The sequence below is a fragment of the Ursus maritimus genome, unplaced genomic scaffold, assembly GCF_017311325.1.
Source record: "Ursus maritimus isolate PB19 unplaced genomic scaffold, ASM1731132v1 scaffold_13, whole genome shotgun sequence".
NCBI lineage: Eukaryota > Metazoa > Chordata > Mammalia > Carnivora > Ursidae > Ursus > Ursus maritimus.
Window position 1 is genome coordinate 49,558,672 of NW_024423675.1, and position 22,141 is coordinate 49,580,812.

A 22,141-nucleotide genomic window follows, 5' to 3' on the forward strand; every position below is an offset into this window, starting at 1 on the left:
TGTTTCTTAAATGTTCCACATATGAGTTATTTGAATTTTATAGTTTTCTAATGAGGCTGTAACTATAAGGAATTTATACCATGTTTATGTAAGTAACATTGTATTTATATTATATTCAAGTAATTTGTCAACACTGAGTGTCAGATATTTTTTTCCTTGAAGAGGGGTCTACTCACTACTTAAGTTGGAGAGATAATGTCCTAGGACCCTGAAAAAAATAAGGCATGAATAAATTATATACAGCACTCACATTTGCATTGTAATCAATCATGAATTCCAATTTGCCTGGGGGCATTTGTTTTGTAAATGTTTCTTTGTGACTAGGGATGTAGAATTGTGGCAAAAGTTCCTGTTTCATAATTGACTATGCCTATCACCAACTTGTAGAAAATAGCGTTTAAAGAAATCAGCTAGAGTGGCCTGCTTTCAACACTGAGACTTAGTGATGCAAGGCCATGTCAGCTCCTACCAAAGATTCCTATTCACGCTCTGGACGTGTAAGTAAGGTAAGGAGCTGTGGACTGAGAGGAACATCTGTCAGCTTCCCCAACGTCTCCTGAACAAGATCATCATCCCAAGGGCAGGTACCTGCAAGAAGACTGTCCACTGAATCTGTGAGTTTACTGCTGAGACTTCAATGTGTTTTCGCTGTGTCACTTCTAGTAAGCTCATCTTTAAAACATATTCATCATTTGAAACCCGTTTGTTTTTTGTGGTGCCAATATTGTACTTTTAAATTTTCCTTAGGATCATGGAAGGATGCTGGCCATGGTCCATGTGCTTACAGAAATTATAAACCATTTTTGAGGAAGGACTCAGTCCTTTTGAAGATTGTGTTAAAGGGAAAAATAAGACAAAGTCATGCAGCTGCAAGACGAGGATGAAATGGATGAAGAAAAAGAGAAGAAAATCATGTCTCAGTCCCAAAGTAAGGCTTTTTGGTGTAGAAATAGATGGTTTCTAAATGAATGGCACAAATTCATCTAAATGAACAAAATATGGATTATAAAAATGTTCAGTCTGTGAAAGTTATGTTTGTTGAAAACAAATTTAATTATTCCAATTCAAAACCAATATTTAAAGACTCATGATGAAGCCATAACTTTATTATTAAAAGGCATGGCTTATGTGTTAGATTCTGTTTATGCTTTTCTGTTTCACTTTCATCAGTTCCGCACGACAGGGCGATGGTGCAAAAAGGGGGTTACCAGAAGGGAGTGTTGAGTAACAGTCTCATCTTAAAATAGTTTTGCAACTTGCTATGCGAAATCACAGTTGCAGAAAAATCATCAAGAGCCATTAAGCAGATCAATTATACTATCTCTAGACCTGATATTTTTTTAGCCGATTCTTTTTCACAATTAGAATGTTCTATTTGTATGCATAGAACAGCCGTACATGCTCACCTTTGAGCCTCTTGCGTGTATGCCAAGATATCAGAGGGAAGTTTTCACTTAATTGCAATTTGGGTTAAAATAAAAATACAGCCATGTCATTTCAGGAATTGTAGGCAGGAATAAGATTTAATACCAAAATAGTACATTTTCACCACTAATTTTCTCTTCCATCTTGTGTACCATAAACAGAAAAATAAGCTCACTACACAATAAGAAATTTGCTTTTCTATGAGTTATCTGTTGCATTCTTTTCTTTCTTTCTTTCTTTTTAGTAATTTTTCTAAGCTTATTTAGATTTAGACATCAATCTTTGAGTGCAGGTAACAGGATAAAAGAATCATTTGCTTCAGATAGTCTTTATTTTTTGGTTCTTCTGTGGTCTCTAATGTTGTTCTTGGATTCTTAATTGGTGGTTAAGAATATGGACTTTTGTGTTGGATGCAAGGATTTGAATCTAGGCTCCTTTGCTTGCTGGCGTTGGGACAGTAGACAGGAGACTTTAAGGCTCATTTCCTCCTCTGTCAAATGGGGTTGAGCTGTACACACCTCATAAATTTGTAATGAGAATTAATATATGAAAGTATTAGCATAGTGGTTGGCATATTGTAACTGAGCAATAGGTATCAGTTATCTCTATTTTTTTTTTGAAGATTTTATTTATTCATTTGTCAGAGAGAGTGCACAAGCAGGGGGAATGGCAGGCAGAGGAACAACAGGCAAAGGGAGAAGCAGGCTCCCCACTGCGTAAGGAGCCTAATACGGGACTCAATCCCAGGACCCTAGGATCATGACCTCAGCCAAAGGCAGATGCTTAACTGACTAAGCCACCCAGGCATCCCCAGTTATCTTTAATATAGGAATTAGCATTATGGGTTTGTATATTTTTAAATGAGCTGATGTCTGCTAATAATTATACATTTAAATATTGAGCTTCAAAGGGTGTCTTAGTCCATGAAGACTATATGCTATAGCAAAAATACTCTAGATTTTATGGCTTATAAATAGTAGAAGTTTATTTGTCACAGTTCTGGAGGCTGGGAAGTCCTAAGATCAAGGTGCCAGCAAATTTGGTATCTGGTGAGAGCCTGCTTCCTGGTTCACAGATGGCTACTTGCTGTGTTCTCACATGATGGAAGGGGCTAGAGAGCTCTCTGGGATCTCTTTTATAAGAACAGGAATCCCATTCTTGAGGGGTCCATCCTCATGACCTAATCACCTCCCAAGGCACTTCCCAATATCATCACATTGGGGATTAGGTTACAACATATGAATTTTTGGCAGACACAAACATTCAGTGTATAGGAAAAGGTTAGAAACTGTGTTCTCTGGTAAGCTCTGTATGTTGAGTAATGATGGTTTGTTTGCAGTACTGAGGTATAGATTTTCTCACATCTAGAAGAAATTTAAAGCTTATCAGATGTTAAGATATTTAATATCCTCAACATTAACCTCTTTATTTTATAGCCTTCTTTATATATTTCCACAAATAATATTTTATGTAGAGAAGCTATATGCAAGATTTGCCTATGAATCAGAATATTTTTCTAGTCTGAGTGTACCAGAGAAAAATTTATATTATATGACATACAACATGGTTTCTTTATAATGCTAACCGGTAGATTAAAATAAAGAGATGCTAATATTATCAGGGAACATTTCTGGAAGAACTGTAGGTATAAAATTTTCAGAGCAGGGATTTAGACACTAAGGTCTAGCTGATTAAGGATGGCTGTTCAGGGTCCCAACATGAAACAGATGGCACATTCAAATTAGAATGATTCAATGAAGGTTTGTAAATAAAGGTAATATTATAAAGGAATAGGCAGAGTGGAAACCATAGGGACTCCCAGGCTGTCATACTCCAGGCCTGAGAACCATGAGTAGGGAGAGGTATTCAGAATGAGGAAGGAGAGGGAATCATATAGAACAGACCATCTTAGAGGAACAGTGACCTTCTGCTGAGGAACACAGATAGCCCTTCTGCTTGGAATAAATTCCCTGACCTCATCCCGTGCTTCTGCTCCCCTGCTAGATCCCTCTATTGGTTAAGCCCAAGGTAACCCAAAAGGGAGGAGCCTGTTGCAATAATCCATTAAGATCAATCACCCAGGGTAGACAGCAGAATGGAGGGAGGTAGAAAGTAAATCTGAAGGGGCAAAGAGAAGATGTCTGCACACATGCTAACATTATTAAAATCTAGAATTTATTTCTTCTTGTTATTACATTCATTGGTGGCCAGTGTTTATAAAAGAGCTGAAGCTTTATAAACATGCACTAGACAAGATCCTTACAGCAATTAAGTTTCAAGCTACTTTTCGAACAATGAGAGAGAAGAACGCGGCTTAAAAAAGAAAAAACAGTGCTAGATCCCTATTCCTAAATCTCATGACACCTGGGTGCCACCCTCTAAAATGTTATCTCAGTGCCCTGAGTTTCCGTGTTCAGCTCAGTGCTTACTTTTGTCATTCATTCACTCATCATTCAACAAATATTTATTGAGAGTCTCTAATGTCCTAGAAATTGTGTTAGGCTTTGGGTAAAAAGTAGTAAGTGGAAACATAATCTCCATTCTGAATCTAAAAATATTTTTTGAAACCAATGGTTTAGTAGATAACTGTTTGGAGTGACACAGAGAAAGACTTACATAATTCAGCAAATCTGTGTTCATAAAGGTAATCATCGAGAGCAACAGAACCACATGATCACCGAAAGTCCACATCTAATATTTAAACATAAAAATTTGAGACCTTGCATGGCAGCCATTTATAGACTAAGGGCCATAGACTTTTTAGGTAGCATATTTCCTCCCTCCTAAAAGAAAGCCCTTTATCTTAGATTTTAAGCTGTCCAATTCTGGAAAAGCTGATCCAAATACGATTTGTGAGACAAAGCACAGGGCGCTAGCAGGATCTGGAAAGCACTGCCCAGTATGGTAGCCAAAGAACTGGTAATGTTCATGGTGATGTTCTACTCTGCACAGTCTGATATAGGGGACACTAATTCCCACTAGTTATGGTGGCCCTTGTGCACTGAAAATGTCACTGAGACTGAGGAACTGAATTTAAAGTTTTGCTCAATCTAATTAATTTTAATTTAAATGGCTACCTGTGGCTACAAGAGTGGACAGTGCGGGTCCAGAACAAGATGTGCAAGATGGGGCTTGTTGGTTCATTTCATCTCGTTTCCCTTTTCAACAGGGTTAACAACAGCTGTTCGTTTACTCATACAACACCCCGTGCCTAGCAGCATGTCACATAGGGAGGAAATCAAAGAGAGGTCATTAAGAAGTAACAAGTGTTGGCAAAGATGTGGAGACATCAGACTCCTGTGCTTTGCTAGTATGAATGTAAAACGGTGCAGCTTCTGTGAAATGTGGTGTGATGATACCACAAAAAAATTACACAGAGAATTACCATAGGATCCAGCAATTCCACTTCTGGGAATATACACGAGAAAAATGAAAGCAATGACTGAAAAAGAAATATTATTCAGCCTTTAAAAGGAAAAAGAATCGGACACACGTGCTATAACGTAGATAAACCTTGAAGCCATTATGCCGAGTGAAACAAGCCAGTTACAAAAGGACAAATATTGTACCATCGCACTTATACGACATGTCTACAGTAGTCAAATTCATAGAGACAGAAAGTAGAGTGGTGGCTGCCAGGGGCTGGGGAGTGGGGGACTGGAGAATTAAGTGTTTAATGGGTACAGAGATGTCAGTTGGGGGTAGATAAAAAATTCTGGAAATGGATGGTGATGGTTGCATAACAATGTAAATGTACTTATGGAGTTGAACTTCACACTTTAAAATGGTGACAACGGTATATTTTATGTCACATATATTGTATCACACACAAAGAAGACAGGTTAAACATATGTCCTCAAGGAGTTTGCAAAGAGAAATTGTGGTTGGTGATTGCTACATGGTGGGTATAAAAAATGACTATATGGAGGAGTTATACCTGAGAGGGGTGGCTGAGCTAGATGACCTGAGATTCAGTGGGTTTATGAGCGCTTCGAATTTGGGATGGCAGTAGGATACAAGATGGTGTATACAGAGGACAGGATTTCATTTCATGTAGCAGCTATGGCCCCCTCCAAGAGCTTGTCCTGCTTTATCGGGTTTACCTAAAGTCCTCATCCATATTCATGGTTCAAAAAAATCCAGACTGCAGGTGAGAGTCAACCTTGCCAGGAAAAATGTATAAAACATAGGAGACCTACCTGGGAGCCTAGCAGGGGGTGGGCACATCAATTGCAGAAAGCCCAGGTCAGTCTAGACTTTGTCATTATCAATATCTTCAGCCCCTCCTCATCTAAGTCTCAAAGATCCCACTCTCTGACAACCAACTTGTATTTTTCCAACTGAATCTCTCTAATCCCTGACTGCACAATTCCTTGACACCCAGGAGCCTCCAATCCATTAACCTAACACTTTTTCACTTTGCCCTAACACCATCATTCATGTTCTCTCTTCTCTCCTTCCTTGGTTTAAATGCTATGGTCCTTCCCTATAGTCATTCCTTTGCATAGATGCACCACGCTCTTGTCCCTCTCTGCTCCATCATATTCAGCTGGCAACTCCAAACTCTGGTTGTATCTGGACCTCTGCCTAGCACTATTTCTACCCAAATAGGCAAATGAGACTGAGGAGAATACACAGCTATACCCACTGGCCTCCCTTTATAACATGGTCCCTGACTTCGAATGAACCCTTAGCAAACTGACGATATTTTCAATGTCTATATTTACTCTCTCACTGTCCCTGGATGATATTTCATACTTTCTATCCTCTTCTCAAACTTCCTCCCTTTCCACTGATAACCTTGTTTCTTCATTGATAAAACATTTTCTGCCTCAACATTTACCAGCATCTGTGCCCATATGTTCTGCCTCCCCTCCAGCTATCAGAAAAGGATTCCATCTTCTCTATCTTCTCCAATTTAACCCCAACATTCCTTTTGTGCATTGGACCCCATCCCTGCTCATCTACTCCAGAACATTGCTACAGCAATGATCTTTACTCTTCCGCATCATCACATTTTCCTTCCCTTTTGGCTCATGCCCATGAGCACACAACCAGGCATATGTTCTAATTAAAAATAAAAATCTCTCTCTTGACCATGTGTTTCTTCCAACTACTGCCCCATTTTTCTATCTCCATTTACTCTTTTTCCATTCTCTCTGGGCCCAATCCAGACAGGCTTTGATCACTACACACCACCAAAATTCTTATCAAGTGTGCCATTGACCTCCAGGTGGCCAAGCCCATTGCTGTTTTCAGTTCTAATTTTACCCTCTTGGGGCACCTGGGTGGCTCAGTTGGTTGAGCGTCTGCCTTGGGCTTGGGTCATGGTCCTGGAGTCCTGGGATTGCCCCACTTAGGTCTCCCTGCTCAGCAGGGAGTCTGCTTCTCCTGCCCCTCTCCCCGCTCATTCTCTCTCTCTCTCTCTCTCAAATAAATAAATAAAACCTTTAAAAAATAAATAATTTTACCCTCTTTAGCAGCATTTGATAGAATTGCTCATTCTTAAAACATTGTTTTCATTTGGTCTCTGGAACACCACTGTGAGTCTACCTCTTATATCACTGATTATACCTTCTCATTCTCCCTTTTTGATTCTTCATCTTCCTGATCTCTGACCTTTGGAGTGCCGCAGGGCTCAGATTTCACACATGTAAATTCTATCCGCACATCACCTATATGCTAAAGACTCCCAATTGATATCATTACCCCAGACTCATCTATATAAATGCCTTCTTGACAACTCCAAACTTAAAGTGTCCAAAATGGAACTCTTAATCCCCAGCAACCCTTCCCTCCCCAGCCCCACAACTTGCTTCTCAAGCAGTCTTCCCAGTTAACATAAGGAACCTCTTTTCTTCTAATTGCTCCAAGTAAAAACCTTGACTCATCCTCACTCCTTTTTTTTTTTTAAGACTTTATTTATTGGGACACCTGGGTGGCTGAGTTGGTTAAGTGTCTGCCTTCGGCTCAGTTCATGATCCCAGGGTCCTGGGATTGAGCCCCACATTGCACTCCTTGCTCAGCGGGGAGCCTGCTTCTCCCTAGGCCTGCGGTCCCCCTGCTTGTGCTCTCTCTCTCTGACAAATAAAATCTTAAAAAAAAAAAGATTTTATGTATTTATTTCAGAGAGGGAGAGAGAGAAAGTAAACATGAATGAGGGAGAGGGAGAAACAGACTCCCTGCTGAGCAGTAAGCCCACAAGGGGCTCAATCTGATCCCAGGACCCTGGGATCATAACTTGGGCTGAAGGCAGATGCTTAACCAACTAAGCCACCCAGACACCCCTCATTCTGACTTGTTTTACTCTCTCATGTCCTACATCCAATTAACCAGCCAGTCCTGTAGGCTTCTCCTTGGGGATATATCCAGAACCTGCCCACTTATTAGCTCTACACTAGAATTTTGAATCAGTGAAGGTTGTCAGAGAAACAGAACCATGTATATATGAATGAAACATTTATATTATGGAGGCTGAGAACTTCCAAGATCTGTAGTTGGCAAGATGCAGACCCAGGAAAGTTGGTGGTATAATTCCTGTCCGAATCCAAAGGCCTGAGAAGCAGGAGAGTAAATGATGTAACTTTTAGCTTGAGGCCAAGTCTGAAGCCTGGAAAAAACTGATGTCCCAGCTCAAAGACAGGCCCAGAGAGGACAAATTCTCCCTTTCCCAGCCTACTGTTCTATTCAGGCCTTCCAACAGATTGGATGAGGCCCACCCACACCGGGGAGGGCAATGTGCTTTACTTATTCTACAGATTCATCTAAAACACCCTTACAGACACATCCAGAATAATCTTTAACCAAATACCTGGGCACCCCATTGCCCAGTCAAGTTGACAGATAAACTTAACCAGCACAGCTTCTTACTGGTTGGACTTCCTCCATCCTCTCCCCTAATTTGTCAACATAACAGTAAAAAGCAACAACAGCAACAAAAACAAATGCCGTATCAGGTTAATATCAGGTTACTCCTCTATTAAAAATTTTTCAACGTCTTCCTTTCTCAATCAGGGTAAAATATTAAAACCATCATGACCACCAAGGCCCTACATACTCTGTTCCCCAACCCTAGCTCCACCACCCATTGCCCTTCCCGCACTCATTCTGTTCCACCCACACTGATCCTATTCCTAGAAGCCAAGCATGCTCCTGCCTCAGGGCCTTTACATCTGCAGATCTCTCTGCTTGAAATGGTCAAAAGCCAGATATCCACATTGTTTCTTCCCTCAACCTGTTACCTTAGAGGCCTTTGAAATAAACCCTTTGTTTTTGTTTTTAATTTATTATAACACCCCTCATCTCTCTTATTTTGCTTTACTTTTAAAATAAACTTCATTTTTTAGAATAGTTTTAGATTTACAGAAAAATTACGAGGATAATATAGAGGGTTCTCATAAAACATGTCCCATTTGCCCCCATTATTACCATCTTACAATTACTATGGCACATCATCATAACTAATGAACGAATCTTGGTACTATACTGCTAATGAGAGTCCATACTTTATTCAGAGTTTCTTAGTTTTAAAAAAATATTTATTTATTTGAGAGAGAGAGCACGAGCATCAGTGGGGGGGGGGCGGGGTAGAGGGTGAGTCTCAAGCAGAGCCCTCAGGGGGAGCCCTCTAAGGTTCCATCTCACAACCTGGAGACTGAACCCTGAACTGAAATCAAGAGGCAGACTCTTAACTGATTCAGCCACGTAGGTGCCCCCTCCTTAGTTTTTACCTACTGGCCTTTTTCTGTTCTACGATCCCATTCCGGATACCACATACATTTAGGTGTAATGTCTCCCTAGGCTCCTCTAGGCTGTGGCAGTTTTTCAGACTTTCCTCATTTTCGATGGCATTGACAGCTTAGAGAAATATTGGTTGGGTACTTTGTAGGATGTCCCTCTGTTGGAATTTGTCTGATGTTTTTCTTATGATAAACTAGGGTTATGAGCTTGGGGGAGGAAGGCCACAGAGGCAAAGTGACATTTTCATCACATATCAAGAGTGTATACTATCAATATGATTTACAACTGTTAATGTTGACCTTGATCATTTGGCCAAGGTCCTGTTTTTTAGGTGTCTCCATTGTGAAGTTACTCTTTTTCCCCCTTTCCTTACCTTACTTTTTGGGAGAAGTCACTATCAGTACCCCATACTTAAGCAGTGGGAAGTTATGCTTCTCCTCCTTAAGGATGGAGTACCCTACATAAATTTTTCCAAATTTTTCTACAGGGGAGATTTATCTCCTCTCCACCATTTATTTATTCATTCAACTACTTATATCATTAGGAACTCATGGATTTTCTTTTTACTTTGGATTGCAGTCTAATACCACTTTTTTGTTGCTCAAATTGTTCTAGTTTCAGCCATTGGGAACTCTTTGGTTGGCTTCTGCATTTCTCTGAAATTCTCTATCAGTGAGGGCTTTTTGGGGAGCATTTAACTTTTGAGCCTCAGTCTTATTTTTCAAGATACTTACCACCGTTGCACGTAATATACACTTTATCCGTTTATCTTTCCTCACTGGAACGCCAGGTCTTCCAGGGCAGGGTCTTGGCGCTATTTTTAACCAGGGTAGTATCCTCAGTCCTTGAGTGAACGCTCAGTTGGTACTAATAATGAATGAACTCAGCCGGGGTTCAGGGCTGCTTGAAGGGATGAGTCCGAGGGGGCTCTGGCAAGGCGGCGCTCAGCCTCCCCGCCCCGCCCGCCGCCTAGCGGGTCGCCCCAGGTGCAGGGCCCGCCCCGGCCTCTGGCAGTCACTCCCACTCTCAGAACCCGCCGCACGCGCCCGCGCCGCGCCGCACGCAGCTGCCCGCAAACGTCACCAGCGCAAGGGGGATTCCCGGGGAAAGTCCGGCGCCTCCGGCCCCCCCCTCCCCGCTCGGGGGTGGGGGAGAGGGTGAGGTGCCTCGGGCAGCACGCGGAGAGCGCCTGTGGGCGCACAGGAGAGGGGAGGCGGCTGGAGCGGGCCCGCCGGACCGCCAGCTCTCGGGGCGCACGGACTCCGGGCGGGGCGGGGACGGGCGCGCGGGCGGCTGGCGCTGTCGTCCCGGGGCGGGGCCTGCTCCCCCAGCTGTGGGCGCTGCCGACACCAGGGGCCGGGCCGCCGGCGTCCAGATGCGGCGGCGGCGGCGCGGAGCTCGGGTGGCTGAGGAGGAGCCCAGTCCGGGCCGCGGGAGGCGCCGGGAGCCTCGCCGCCAGGAGTCGCGCAACAGGTTTCCTTCCTTCTCACGACTCCCAGCGTGGGACCCGCGCCCGCGCAGGACAGGGCTTCTCGGTTCGCACGCTTGGTCCTGTTCCTGGTTCGTTTTTTCCCTTTGTACCTCTTTTTCTCTCCTTAACTGCCCCAGGGGCGAGGATGCTCCCCGCTAGGCTGTGCGTGGAGAGCCGCGGAGGGGCGCCGGGGTGGCCTCGCTGCCTGGGGCTTCAAGGGATGTCTTTGGGGGAATTTCGGGTCTGGCCCGGGTGCTCACGCCGCCGCCTCACGTCTCAGGGAACGCGGCCTTGGGTTTCTCACGTACAGCGGAGCGACTTTTTTTTTTTTTTTTTTTTCCTCCCGGTGGGCAAGGGACTGCGCATTTAGGGCTTCATCGAAATTATTTCATGTACCTATCGATAGGCTTCCCTTACGAAGTGTGCACCTAAGACTACTGGGGTTTTAAATCGAGAGGCTGAACTTCTTTTGAGTTACCGGGGGACATTACTTCGGTGTGATCACCTGTTCACTTCCTATTTTATTTTATTTATGAGAGTAAGGCGGGGGGAGAGGCAGGGTAGGGAGGGTAGAGAGATAGAATCTCAAGTGTCTCCACGCTCAGCGCAGAGCCGGACACGGGGCTTGATCTCAGGACACTGGGCTTGATCCCAGGACACTGAGATCAAGACTCGAACCGAAATCAAGAGTCTGCCGCTTCATCAACTGGGCCATCCAGGTGCTATTCACTCCCTATTTTAGGTTGCACTTTCTCATGAACACCAGAATGGGTACTTCTTGACTTGAACTTGACAATATGACTCAGGAGCCAGGAAATACGAAGACCTTGATATTGCCCTGATATAGTTCCTTCCAAGCTCACATAAAAAAGACTTTATTTCTGGAAGAATGAAGACAAGAAATAGTGGCAAGGTGACTCCAAGAGCCACACGTCCTGAGAGGGAATGCTAGACTCCCCTGACAATAGCTGAGCTCTGTATTACTTCCTGTGGTTCTCATGCACTTGTCGAAGCCGTTTCTCAGCAAAGGGAGGAGTTGTTATTTCCACACGGGTATCCAAAAATGACTCACAGGGCTGCTCTTTTAATTGTGAGACTTTGTTAATGAACTTTTGAAAAGTGAGGTTGGCTCAGGGTTGTGTGTAAAGTACGACTAAGATGTAAAGTGCGTGTACTGCTAAACTGGGGCTGGTGGTATAGGAAGTTAACAGCTCAAGTTTTCAGTTTCCTAAAGCGCCTGATGGTACAGCCTACCAGCTATGGTCACTAGGCTGATGTAAGATAAGCATTCAGATCATGTGCTTTGCTTTGCTGCAGAGGCCCAAGAGAAAATTAAGTTCATTGTTCAATAACTGTATGTTATTACTTTCACTGGTATAGTAGGGTAGAAATATGTCATTTTACATAGTGATTGAGTGTCACTCTCTGAATCCAAATGTTTTGGACAGTTTGTCTTTAGTAAATTAGTCCCACATGAAAATGGTGGATGCCTGTTGAAGGTGATATATCAAAATATTTAAGGTCCCATTGCAGCTGGATGACTGTACACTGTCTCACACAGTAGAGACGGGGAGAGCATCTCTGTCGGAGCTGAGTTGGAGCTGAGGTCAGCCCAGCAAACAGTTATCACGTACCTTCTCTGTGCCAGGCTTTTCACGGAGCTCTGGTTATATAATCGTGAATAAGACAGGGTGATGCTGAAAAGGGCCATAAACACTAGTGTGGAAGATTGGAAAATCCAATGAAGGAGATGGGCGCTATGACAAATCTGTGTCCACAGTAGAGCTTCTGTCCCAATATGACTGATGTTTCTGCAGATCTGGGATTTTGAATGAACTGTGTCATCATTGCTGGAAGAGTGAGGAAAGTTTTGAGTTTGATCCTCTACTTGTCTTTGTAGACAGTCTGTTGTGCTTATACAGTAAGTATTTCATTCAATGAGTGATTTAAAAATGTGTTAATTAGAAAGGCATGATTCTTAAAGTGTTTGAATTAACCATATTTCATATTATTTAATAACCATGTAAAAAGAAACCCAGCCTGTTATTACCCTTAGACAATCACAGGCACTTAGAGTTTCTTACATTTTAATAACAGAGTGGCTAGTTAATGGCCTATAACTTTATAACACCATATTGAAACAACTTTCTGATTATTGTTTTTTATAGTTGAAATCAATCTTTTCTAATACATCATAGCTGTACAAGTCAAAATGACTAAATCTACTGTGTCACGGTTTACTGTTGAGATTGAAGTCTGCTGGGGTACTTTTGGACTTGATGCCAAAATATATTCAATTTCTACAATTCCATAAGGTATTCCAACTGGTGGGGGTAAATATGCTAAATTTGAGACAATTCTACCTTAATTTCCATATTTCATTTCTCCCTCGAGGGCCTCAAAGTCACCTAGTTACTTTTTCTATGAGAAAGAAAGGATTGAATGTGTTCATCATTGTACTCCCTGACCTTGGTACAGGCATTACTCATAGCAGGTGTTAGGAAGTATTTATTGATTAAATAATGAGCCTCAATATAAGAGGGGGAGTTGTCAGGAAGATGGAGGGATAGTTGACCCAGCAGAAGGATCAGCACTGTACTGTCAGGGAACTCCAGCCTGGTCAGTATGGGCACAGGGTGAGGGCAGGGGAGACAGATGGGGCCACATCACAAAGTCCCATGTGCCATGTTGGACCTGTGACTTTATCCTATAGAAGTCTTCAGCAGGTGAATGACATTGTCAGATATGTGTTTTGGAAAGACAATTTAGAATCAAAATGGAGAATAGATTGGATGAGCACTACACTAGCCTTAGGGAGACACACAGGAGATTACTGTAATATTTGAGAAGAGAAATTGGAGAAAGCTTGAGTCAGGCAGTGATAAGGAGGAGTGCAAAAGAGGGAAGGAGCTGACATGTCTAATAGGCAAGACTTGGCCATATCTTTAGGGGTGGGCAGTGAAGGAGAGGAAGTTTAGGATGACTCCTACATTCCTACTTAATGACTAGGATTGAAACATAAGTAGAAGAATAGGTTTGTGCTAAAGGACCATGAGGACCTTATACAGTGCTTGGCACATAATCAGTGCTCATTAAAAGTTTTTGAATGAATAGTAATTAAAGCTAAAATGTATAGAGTGCTTATTAGTGCCAGACACTGTTCTAGGCTCATTATGTGACTCCAGTCTTTTACTTTTCATTGCAAGTTAGGTACTATAATAACTAAAAACACCTGTTTTTGACAGGTGAAGAAAGTATAATGTTAGTAATTGATAGAGCTAGGAACTGATCCCATGCACTTGGTTCCAGAGCTTATATTCTGAACCACATTGCTTTGATAAGGTATCTCTAAGAATGAATGAATGAATGAATGAATGAATGAATGAATGAAGTCTCAGACACTGTGGTAAACTCAAATTGGAGTCACTGTCTTGAAGCCAACAATTCTTTCTCGTCCAGAGATGGCCCAATATATAAGATGGGCTCTCAGCAGCCTTATTGTGCTGCATGGCATCCCTCCCCTACCTTCACCCCAAGATATATTTGGTTGATCTAGGAATAAGTCTAGAATAATCAGAAATTTTCTCCTGGGAATTTTAAACACTTTTATGGTATGTTACTCTCACTCTGGCTGAGAGTTTCCAGAACTTCAACAAATGTGTCTTTAGAGCTGCCTTGATTACCACTCACCCCAAACACTGAATGTTCACTGCTTTGCATTTCTTAGATGCAGTCAATGATCTGTTGCTGAAATCTGTAGTATCCCTCTTGTGGGGAAACAGAAAGGTTGGCCAGGGGATATTAATCTACAGAGCAGGATCCAATGGTAGAAGAATTGCTAACAAATTCAGTCAGGTGCAGAACTCCAAATCTTACACTCCTGGTTTGTGATCTGCCTTCTGGGGCCTGTTTTACTCTGGTTTTACCCTGAAGCAGGTGGTTACCTGCCCCTCTTGCCTCTAACTTCCAGAATGTTACTAAGTGAAGCTGGCCTGCAGTGTCCCCTGTCCTCTTGATTTTAACTAGGCAGAATGACTCAGATTTCTAGGGGTTGGGACCTGTTTTCTATTTTTAGCATCCAGGTAGATTCCTTTGGTCCCAATTAAGGTATTTTTGACAAACAAGCCCAGCTCCCCACTTCTCCCCAAAATCTGGCCCCACCTCTTCACTGTTCTCATTATTTCATGACTTGGATTGAGAATTTTATATTTTTTCAGCAAGTAGGGTCTAATTATCTTTTTCTCAAAAACCTCTACTTTGAACTATTTAAAGATTATAAATACTGAATTAATGTTTTACCTAAACCAAATCAGCAAACTTATCTTAAGTTTGAAGTTTTAAAATATTTTCTCCATGCATGAAGGAAATATTTCATTCAGGATTTCTTCAGGCTTAACAGGATATCAGGGTATTTATAGCTTCCCACTATATGGGAGACATGAAGCCTTCTGGAATGATCCAGACCACATGATCACCCCTTTGTCTGAATTCCTATGTGCCTGTCTATAATTCATTCAGTGCTCAAATAATAAGAAAGGGAAGGGTTTTGGTTAATATTTCATGTGGGTTTGTCTTGCCTCTTCATTTCAACTGTGGTTTCTCTGAGAGCAGAGAATCACTGAAGTTGGGGGCTTTTATAGGTCTCTCAGCTTCCTTCCAGTTATAACCATTCTGTGACTTTTGCTGATAATAAAGCCATCTGTCAGATTAAGTTGTTTGTTAGCTGCTCCTTCTGTATCTGTAAATACCAGATATTATTTGTATATCTCATTTAAGTTCTTGGTAAGGCTCAGTATTTGGTAATTTTTAATACAAAGCATAGTTTTAGGGGTGCCTGGGTGGCTCAGTCGTTAAGCGTCTGCCCTCAGCTCAGGGCGTGATCCCAGAGTCCTGGGATCGAGCCCCACATCAGGCTCCTCGGCTGGGAGCCTACTTCTTCCTCTCCCACTCCACCTGCCTGTGTTCCCTCTCTCGCTGGCTATCTCTCTCTCTGTGTCAAATAAATAAAATCTTTAAAAATAAATAAATGAATAAATAAATAAAATAAATAAAGCATAGTTTTAGAATTGATAACTTCCACTTATTCTTCTTGAGCTAACTCAGTGTTTTCAACTTGATTTGTGTATTGTTTGGTTGTTTTTTTTTTTATCTTTTTAGTGGATACAGTATCAAGGTAATTCAGAAAATACTTAGTTGCCTGGAAAAGTATTCCTCATTTTATTTACTTGTTTCTCTGTTCAAAGATGTAAAAAGATATTCTATTTACTCATTGCATAACTTATTGGGTAAAAATGTGAGTTCTGACTTTACAGGGTAGTGGAAATTTCTCTGTTGCTGTCTTCATATGGAAACAGAGTGAACAAATATTGTTCTGTCTTCTCTTTCAGTTTCAGGATTGCCGTAATGCTCGTCTGACCTCCTGGTTTTATTTCTAATTTTTTCTTTTATTATGTGCCTCGCTGTATTGATTACTAACACAGATCTGTTGATTTGAGAAAGTAGCACCCAGTGTGTAAGCTGAATTGTATCATATTGGTAGATATCCTACATCCTCCTCCCCTATTCCTTGATTACTGCATAGTAATCCAGGATATAGTGATGTGAGCTGATAGTATTATATAGCTCTGCATTAGTTACAAAGTATTCTCATATATGTTTTCTTTTTTAATTCTCATAAAAATCTGGCAAGACAGAAATGGTAGTATTGTTGTTGTTGTCTGTATTTGAATTCTATACTTGAGGAAGGACACACTTGGAGAAATTAAGTGACCACCCGATTACCCAAGAAGTCAGGTGCAGGGGCCCACTGCACTGTGCTGTCAGTGCTTGGCTGAAAAAGGCAAGTTCAGCATCTTAGGTCCCATTCCCTGCAAATAGACTGTGAGATTTGCGTACAGGAGGTTTATCGGGAGATGCTGTGGAAACAGCACTTGTCAGGAGAAAGAGCAGCAGGATTATGTGGAGGGAGAAATTGAACTTCAGTGCATGTACAATGACGGCCTCAATAGCAGGAAACTTTACAGCAGGAATGGCCCTTCAGAATTGTTCTGCAAGCAAGGGAGCTAGTCATCTGCATTCCCTGCATTGACTAGTCATAAGATATGGACTACACCCAGTCACGAGAGCCAGTCTTGAACTTAGCAGCTTCCTTCAGTCAAAAGCAATTCCTGGAGCTCTGAGCCTTCAGTAGCCAACATTTCTGGCAACTGGGGGAATGAGGGCCTTGATCCTGAAGGGGATCAGAATATCACACCATCCACCACCATGGTGTGGAAAGAGCATTCTCCTCTGCTACAGCCTTGTTTGTGTCTTTCTGACCCAGACTGTTGCCCTGCTGAGTGGAGGCCAGAGAGCTGGCATTTTTTCCAAGGCCCTTAAGGATTTAGAATACCTGACCAGATAGCAAGAAGACAGAGTTGCTTTAATCCTAGGAATATTAGGAGCAGAAGAGGAGCCCGATGAGGGAAGGCTGGGATGAGTGGAGTGGTGGTGCCTGGTGGAAAACTAACTTCTGATGCCCACGGCTAACAAAAAGCCCTTGGCTGTCCAGACCCAGAACAAAAGTGTAATGCATACTGGCCTTTGCTGTAATTCTGGGCTTTACCATTGTTGAATGGCAAACAATTTTGTGATATTAACCTACATTTTCTCTCTTTTCTCCCTTCTTCCCTCTCTCATCCTTCTACACCTTTGAAAAGCCCCAGACCAGTCCAGTGACTCTCAATATGTAGCCTGTAGATTACAATCATCAGAATTACTTGGAATCTTAAAAAACAACCCCCCCAAACCAAACAACAAAAAAGAAAACAGAAAGTCCAGGCCCACATTTGATATCTATTGGAACAGAATCTTTAAGAGTAGAGCCTATGAATTGATATTTTCAAAAAATTTTCTCCAGGTGATTTTTATACATACTATAGTTTGAGAATCATTGACTTAAACTGTTATGCTTTTGATGGTGACCAAGCCTAGTGGGATTCTTCAAATAAGCAGAAAGTTATGAAAACTGTGGGACAACAGAGGAACACTTGAGCCTTAATCCCAGCAGGTCTGATAGAGCGATATTCACCCCTGGTCTTTCATAACAAATCCCTGGTGTGGTCATGAGAGACTGTCCTGAATTCCTTGGCTGACTTCTGCCCCAGATTGCTGGAAAGAGAAAGGGATGGATCTGACTTGGCCTTTTGCTAGCTGGGTGAGAGATGCCAAATTCCTCGAATAGTCATAAGGGGGAAGTCAGTGAATTTATAGGAGTCAGTAAACTTTCTAGGAGAATAAGAAGGTTCCAAGAAATTTTATTTCAGATGAAGTTTTGAGGTACTGTCTTATAGCTTTAAATACCATCCAGTAGGATGAGAAAGAGAACTATGACAAGAAAATATATTATCTTATTGAAATAGGAAATAATTATTGTTCTTCAAAGGTAAAAGCATTTTTAAACCTACTAATTCTGAGTCCGGTCATTGTGGGAAGTATTAGTCACCTAAAGAAGAGTCTGATTAAACTCCTATGACAGTTTGATGCTGTATGCTGGGAGCTCTGGGGTACATGGCAAACACAACAGGTACAGTCCCTTATGGAACTTAGGGGCAAGCAGAGAGGATGGGCAGTCAAACAGTTAACAATAGAATATAGTAAGTGTCAGGAAAGAGGAAGTGCCAGAAAGTGTGAGATCATAGAGCCAGTCATCCAGCTTAGTCTAAGGTCAGAGAGTTTCCCATTCTCCTGAAATGTATAAAAATAGAAGCTATGAGGCTGGCTTTGGTTCTAAGACAAAGGGCCTCTTTGTAACAAAGGACAATCTTTTGCTCTATCTAGTTTAAAATCGACCAGTCCTTCACGTGTGTGTGTGTGTGTGTGTGTGTGTGTGTGTCCAGTGTGTGAGCATACACGTTGGCAAAGAGAGGTCAAGAACCTGACTCCTTCATTTAATGAGGAAAATAGATAGCAAGGAGGAGAGAGGAAGTCTCTTTGCATCTCATTCGATGTGCCATTGCTTGAAGTTAGTTAATGTTTTAATATATAATATATAGTAAAAGAAAATACATGAAGGCTCTGAAAATTATGAGCTTATATCCCAATTTTTTAAAAGTTAATTTTAAGAATCTGATGATTATGGCCTAGGAGGGTGCTTAACAGCTTTGTCTCCGGGCTCTGTTACAGATCAAGTTTGAAGCATATTTGCTTAGAGGTCAGTGTCTATTCTCACCCCTCATCTTCCCGCTTCACATTCTTGGCCCTGGTGAGAGAGGATGCAGCAATGGTGTTGAGGTTCAGAACCTCCGCCTGGCCTGGCAGCTCATGCCAGGCCCTTGTTCTCCTTTTTCTGGTCAGTTCTGGCTCTTTCAGTATTTCTGTACCTGTTTCCTTTCCCCCATAAATTATAAACTTCGTCAAGGGCAGGGATTGTGATCTCTGGATTTTTAAATCTTTGAATCTCCTGCAGCTCTTCTGTTATACTTTATTTACATTAAATAAATAACCTAAAATATAATATCTGAATTAAGAGGTGATCCCTGGGTTGAGAAAGTAACCAAATTAGCTCTCTTTTGAGAACATATTTCTTGTTTAACCTGATATCACAAAGCAAATATGCCAAGTGCTAACATGTGCATATTTATCCTGTGAATGTCTATTTTAATTACTAAAAATACCATCCACTTGGCTGAGTGTAGGGAAGGGAGGATTAAGTCATCATGGAGCAGCACTTATTCGATGTAGATGGAGGTATAGAATGTTCTCTCTCTCTTTTTTTTTAAGATTTTATTGATTTATTTGATAGAGAGAGACAGCCAGCAAGAGAGGGAACACAAGCAGGGAGAGTGGGAGAGGAAGAAGCAGGCTCCAGCAGAGGAGCCTGACGTGGGGCTTGAATCTAGAATGCCGGGATCACGCCCGGAGCCAAAGGCTTAACAACTGAGCCACCCAGGCACCCTGGAGGTATAGAATGTTCTTAAGTCAACTTAGACACACTGTCTACACCCTCCAGCATCTTGGAACAACATTTATACTAAAAGTTAGAATTAAGAACCATAGTGCAGGGGCGCCTGGGTGGCTCAGTCAGTTAATTGGTTAATCGTCTGCCTTCAGCTCAGGTCATGATCCCAGGGTCCTGGGATCGAGGAGTCTGCTTCTCTCTCTCCCTCTGCCCCCCTCCTGCTTGCACCCTCTAAAATAAATAAATAAATAAATAAATAAATAAATAAATAAATAAAATCTTAAAACAAAAACATAGTGCAAGTGAAAATATAACTCAGGCTTGAAGTGTGACTTTCAGTGAACAGACATGTGATGTCCTATGATGACCATTTGCCGTGTTTTCTTATATCTTTCTTGCCATGCTTTGGCATGTTCCTTGGTTTATGTCAAGTATGACTCAATTTATGCTTTAATTTTTTGTCTTGCTTTTACTGTAAATACTGTATATAGGAAGTACATGAATGGTTAGGAAATCATTCTTGACATTTGTTCTTCTACTTTCTATTTTGTGTAGTTCAAACTTGATTTATTGCTGAAGTAGAGGTTATAAGTTGGGCCACTATGAATCTGGTTGGATTCTCTGTTAATTGTAAATTAGTTCAACTTCTATATTTTCATTAAGAATGGGAATTTTTCAATAAAAGGCTATGTGGGTAAAATGAAATATTTTCTCCTTTTGAAAACTCTTTAGAAGATGGAGCTTGTTCCCTAAAGAATCAAAATGCCGGTGGTGTCAACTCATCTGAAGAGAGGAAAATCCCAGTTAGTATGTTTTTGTTGTTGTTTAATTGGAAAATCTGTCAAGTTCTTAATTGCTCTTTGCTGAAACTCAGAGTGCTATAGACACTTTCTCTTTCTGTTGATGTCTAGATACCTATACCCACCACTGATAACACCGTGAACACAGAATAAAAATTTTTTGAGGGCTTCAGAGGGGAGGGGGGTGGGGGACTGGGATAGACCAGTGATGGGTAGTAAGGAGGGCACATATTGCATGGTGCACTGGGTGTTATACGCAAATAATGAATCATGGAGCACTACATTAAAAACTAAGGATATACTGTATGGTGACATAACATAATAAAAAATTATTTTAAAAAATTCCTCTAAATAACTTCTAAAAATTTTATTTTTAATTGAAGCATGGTATGTACAATATTATGTTATTTTTAGTTGTACAACATAGTGATTTGACATTTATCTACATTACAAAATACTAACCACAATAAGTGTAGTTACCAGCTGTCACTGTACATTATTACAATATTATTGGCTATACCTGTGCTGTACTTTACATTCCTGTGACTTATATATTTTATAACCAGAAGTTTGTACTTCTTAATCACCTTCACCTACTTCTCCCCTCCCATCACCTCCCACACCTCTGCCACCACCAGTTTGCTCTCTGTATTTATGAGTCTGTTTCTGTTTTGTTTTTTCATTTGTTTTGTTTTTTAGATTCCATGTGCAAGTGAAATCATATGGTATTTGTCTTTGTCTTACTTATCTCACTTAGCTTACTGAGTACCCTCCGTGTCCATCCATGTACACAAAACGTGTTTTCATTTTGTATTCTTTCCATCTAGTCCTAGTAACTAAAGCATAGGTAAATCTTATATTCTGACTCCCCCACTCATTTTTGGCTAAGATAATAAATATAAACTAATGTATTATTTTTAATTTGTATTTATTTGCTAAATAGTAGATGGTAATTTCATATTTTTATTAAGAATATTTTGTCTCCTGTGAAATGCCTTTCTACATATTTTGCTCAATAATTTATTGTCATGTTATTTCCTTACCAGTTGGGGTTGTCTCTGCACATAATATTGAGTACCTACACAATGTCTATTATGTTTTGTGCAAATATTTTCTTCCGGTCTCTTGCTTTAATCCTTAATATTTGCTATTCTTTTTTGTTGCAGAGAGATTCCACATTTCATTTAGTCAAATTTGGTTATCTTTTTCTTTGAGATTTCTTCCATAGCCTCACATCTCATAGAAAGTTATTTTCCCAGAATACTGATATTTAACTTTACTTTCTTTTAGTGTTTCTGTTATTGATTTTACATTTTTAATTCTTTGATGTCCCTGAGGCATATTATATGGTCTCCAATAAGGATTAGAGAGGAATAAATTCTTGCTACTCAATTAAACCAGCCTAGTTGCTAATAATTCTTTTACTTTGCTATTACTTTTTGATGGTTGCTTCTTCATACACCAACATTTTATATATAATTGATCTATTTCTCAATGTTGTGTTCATGTCCATTAATCTAATTTTTATGTTTGCAAAATTCCTATGCTTTTAATTATTGTCTTATGACAAGTGGTAATATTTGCTAGGGCTTTCCCCATTTCAGCAGTGCTATTTTCTTTTTAATTTATGAAACAACTTTAATCATTTATTGTTTGAGCTTTATTTAAGGATCATTTTCTTTTTTTGGAATTTTTTTTAACCCTGGAGGGAATTTTGGATTTCATTCAGTCAAAAAATTAACTTGGGGAGAATTCCAGATTCCATTT

At 40.9% G+C, this 22,141-nt stretch overlaps 1 protein-coding gene across 30 annotated transcripts in view; it reads left to right on the forward strand.

Annotated features, from left to right (window-relative positions):
• The first annotated feature begins 385 nt into the window (after positions 1-385).
• Positions 386-22,141, forward strand: part of STX11 (syntaxin 11) — a 114,147-nt gene continuing 92,391 nt past the window's right edge. For 24 of the 30 annotated variants that reach the window (XR_005834389.1, XR_005834391.1, XR_005834386.1 and 21 more), the window contains exons 1-2: positions 388-662; positions 748-928. Coding sequence is in view for 4 of the 30 variants with exons in the window: in XM_008695026.2 (XP_008693248.1) it covers positions 862-928 (67 nt within the window). In the remaining 26 variants the exon portion in view is untranslated. Of the gene's footprint in view, positions 663-747; positions 929-10,516; positions 10,726-22,141 lie in introns of those variants that run through there. The other 6 variants (XR_005834406.1, XR_005834407.1, XM_008695028.2 and 3 more) reach the window with 3 other exon arrangements.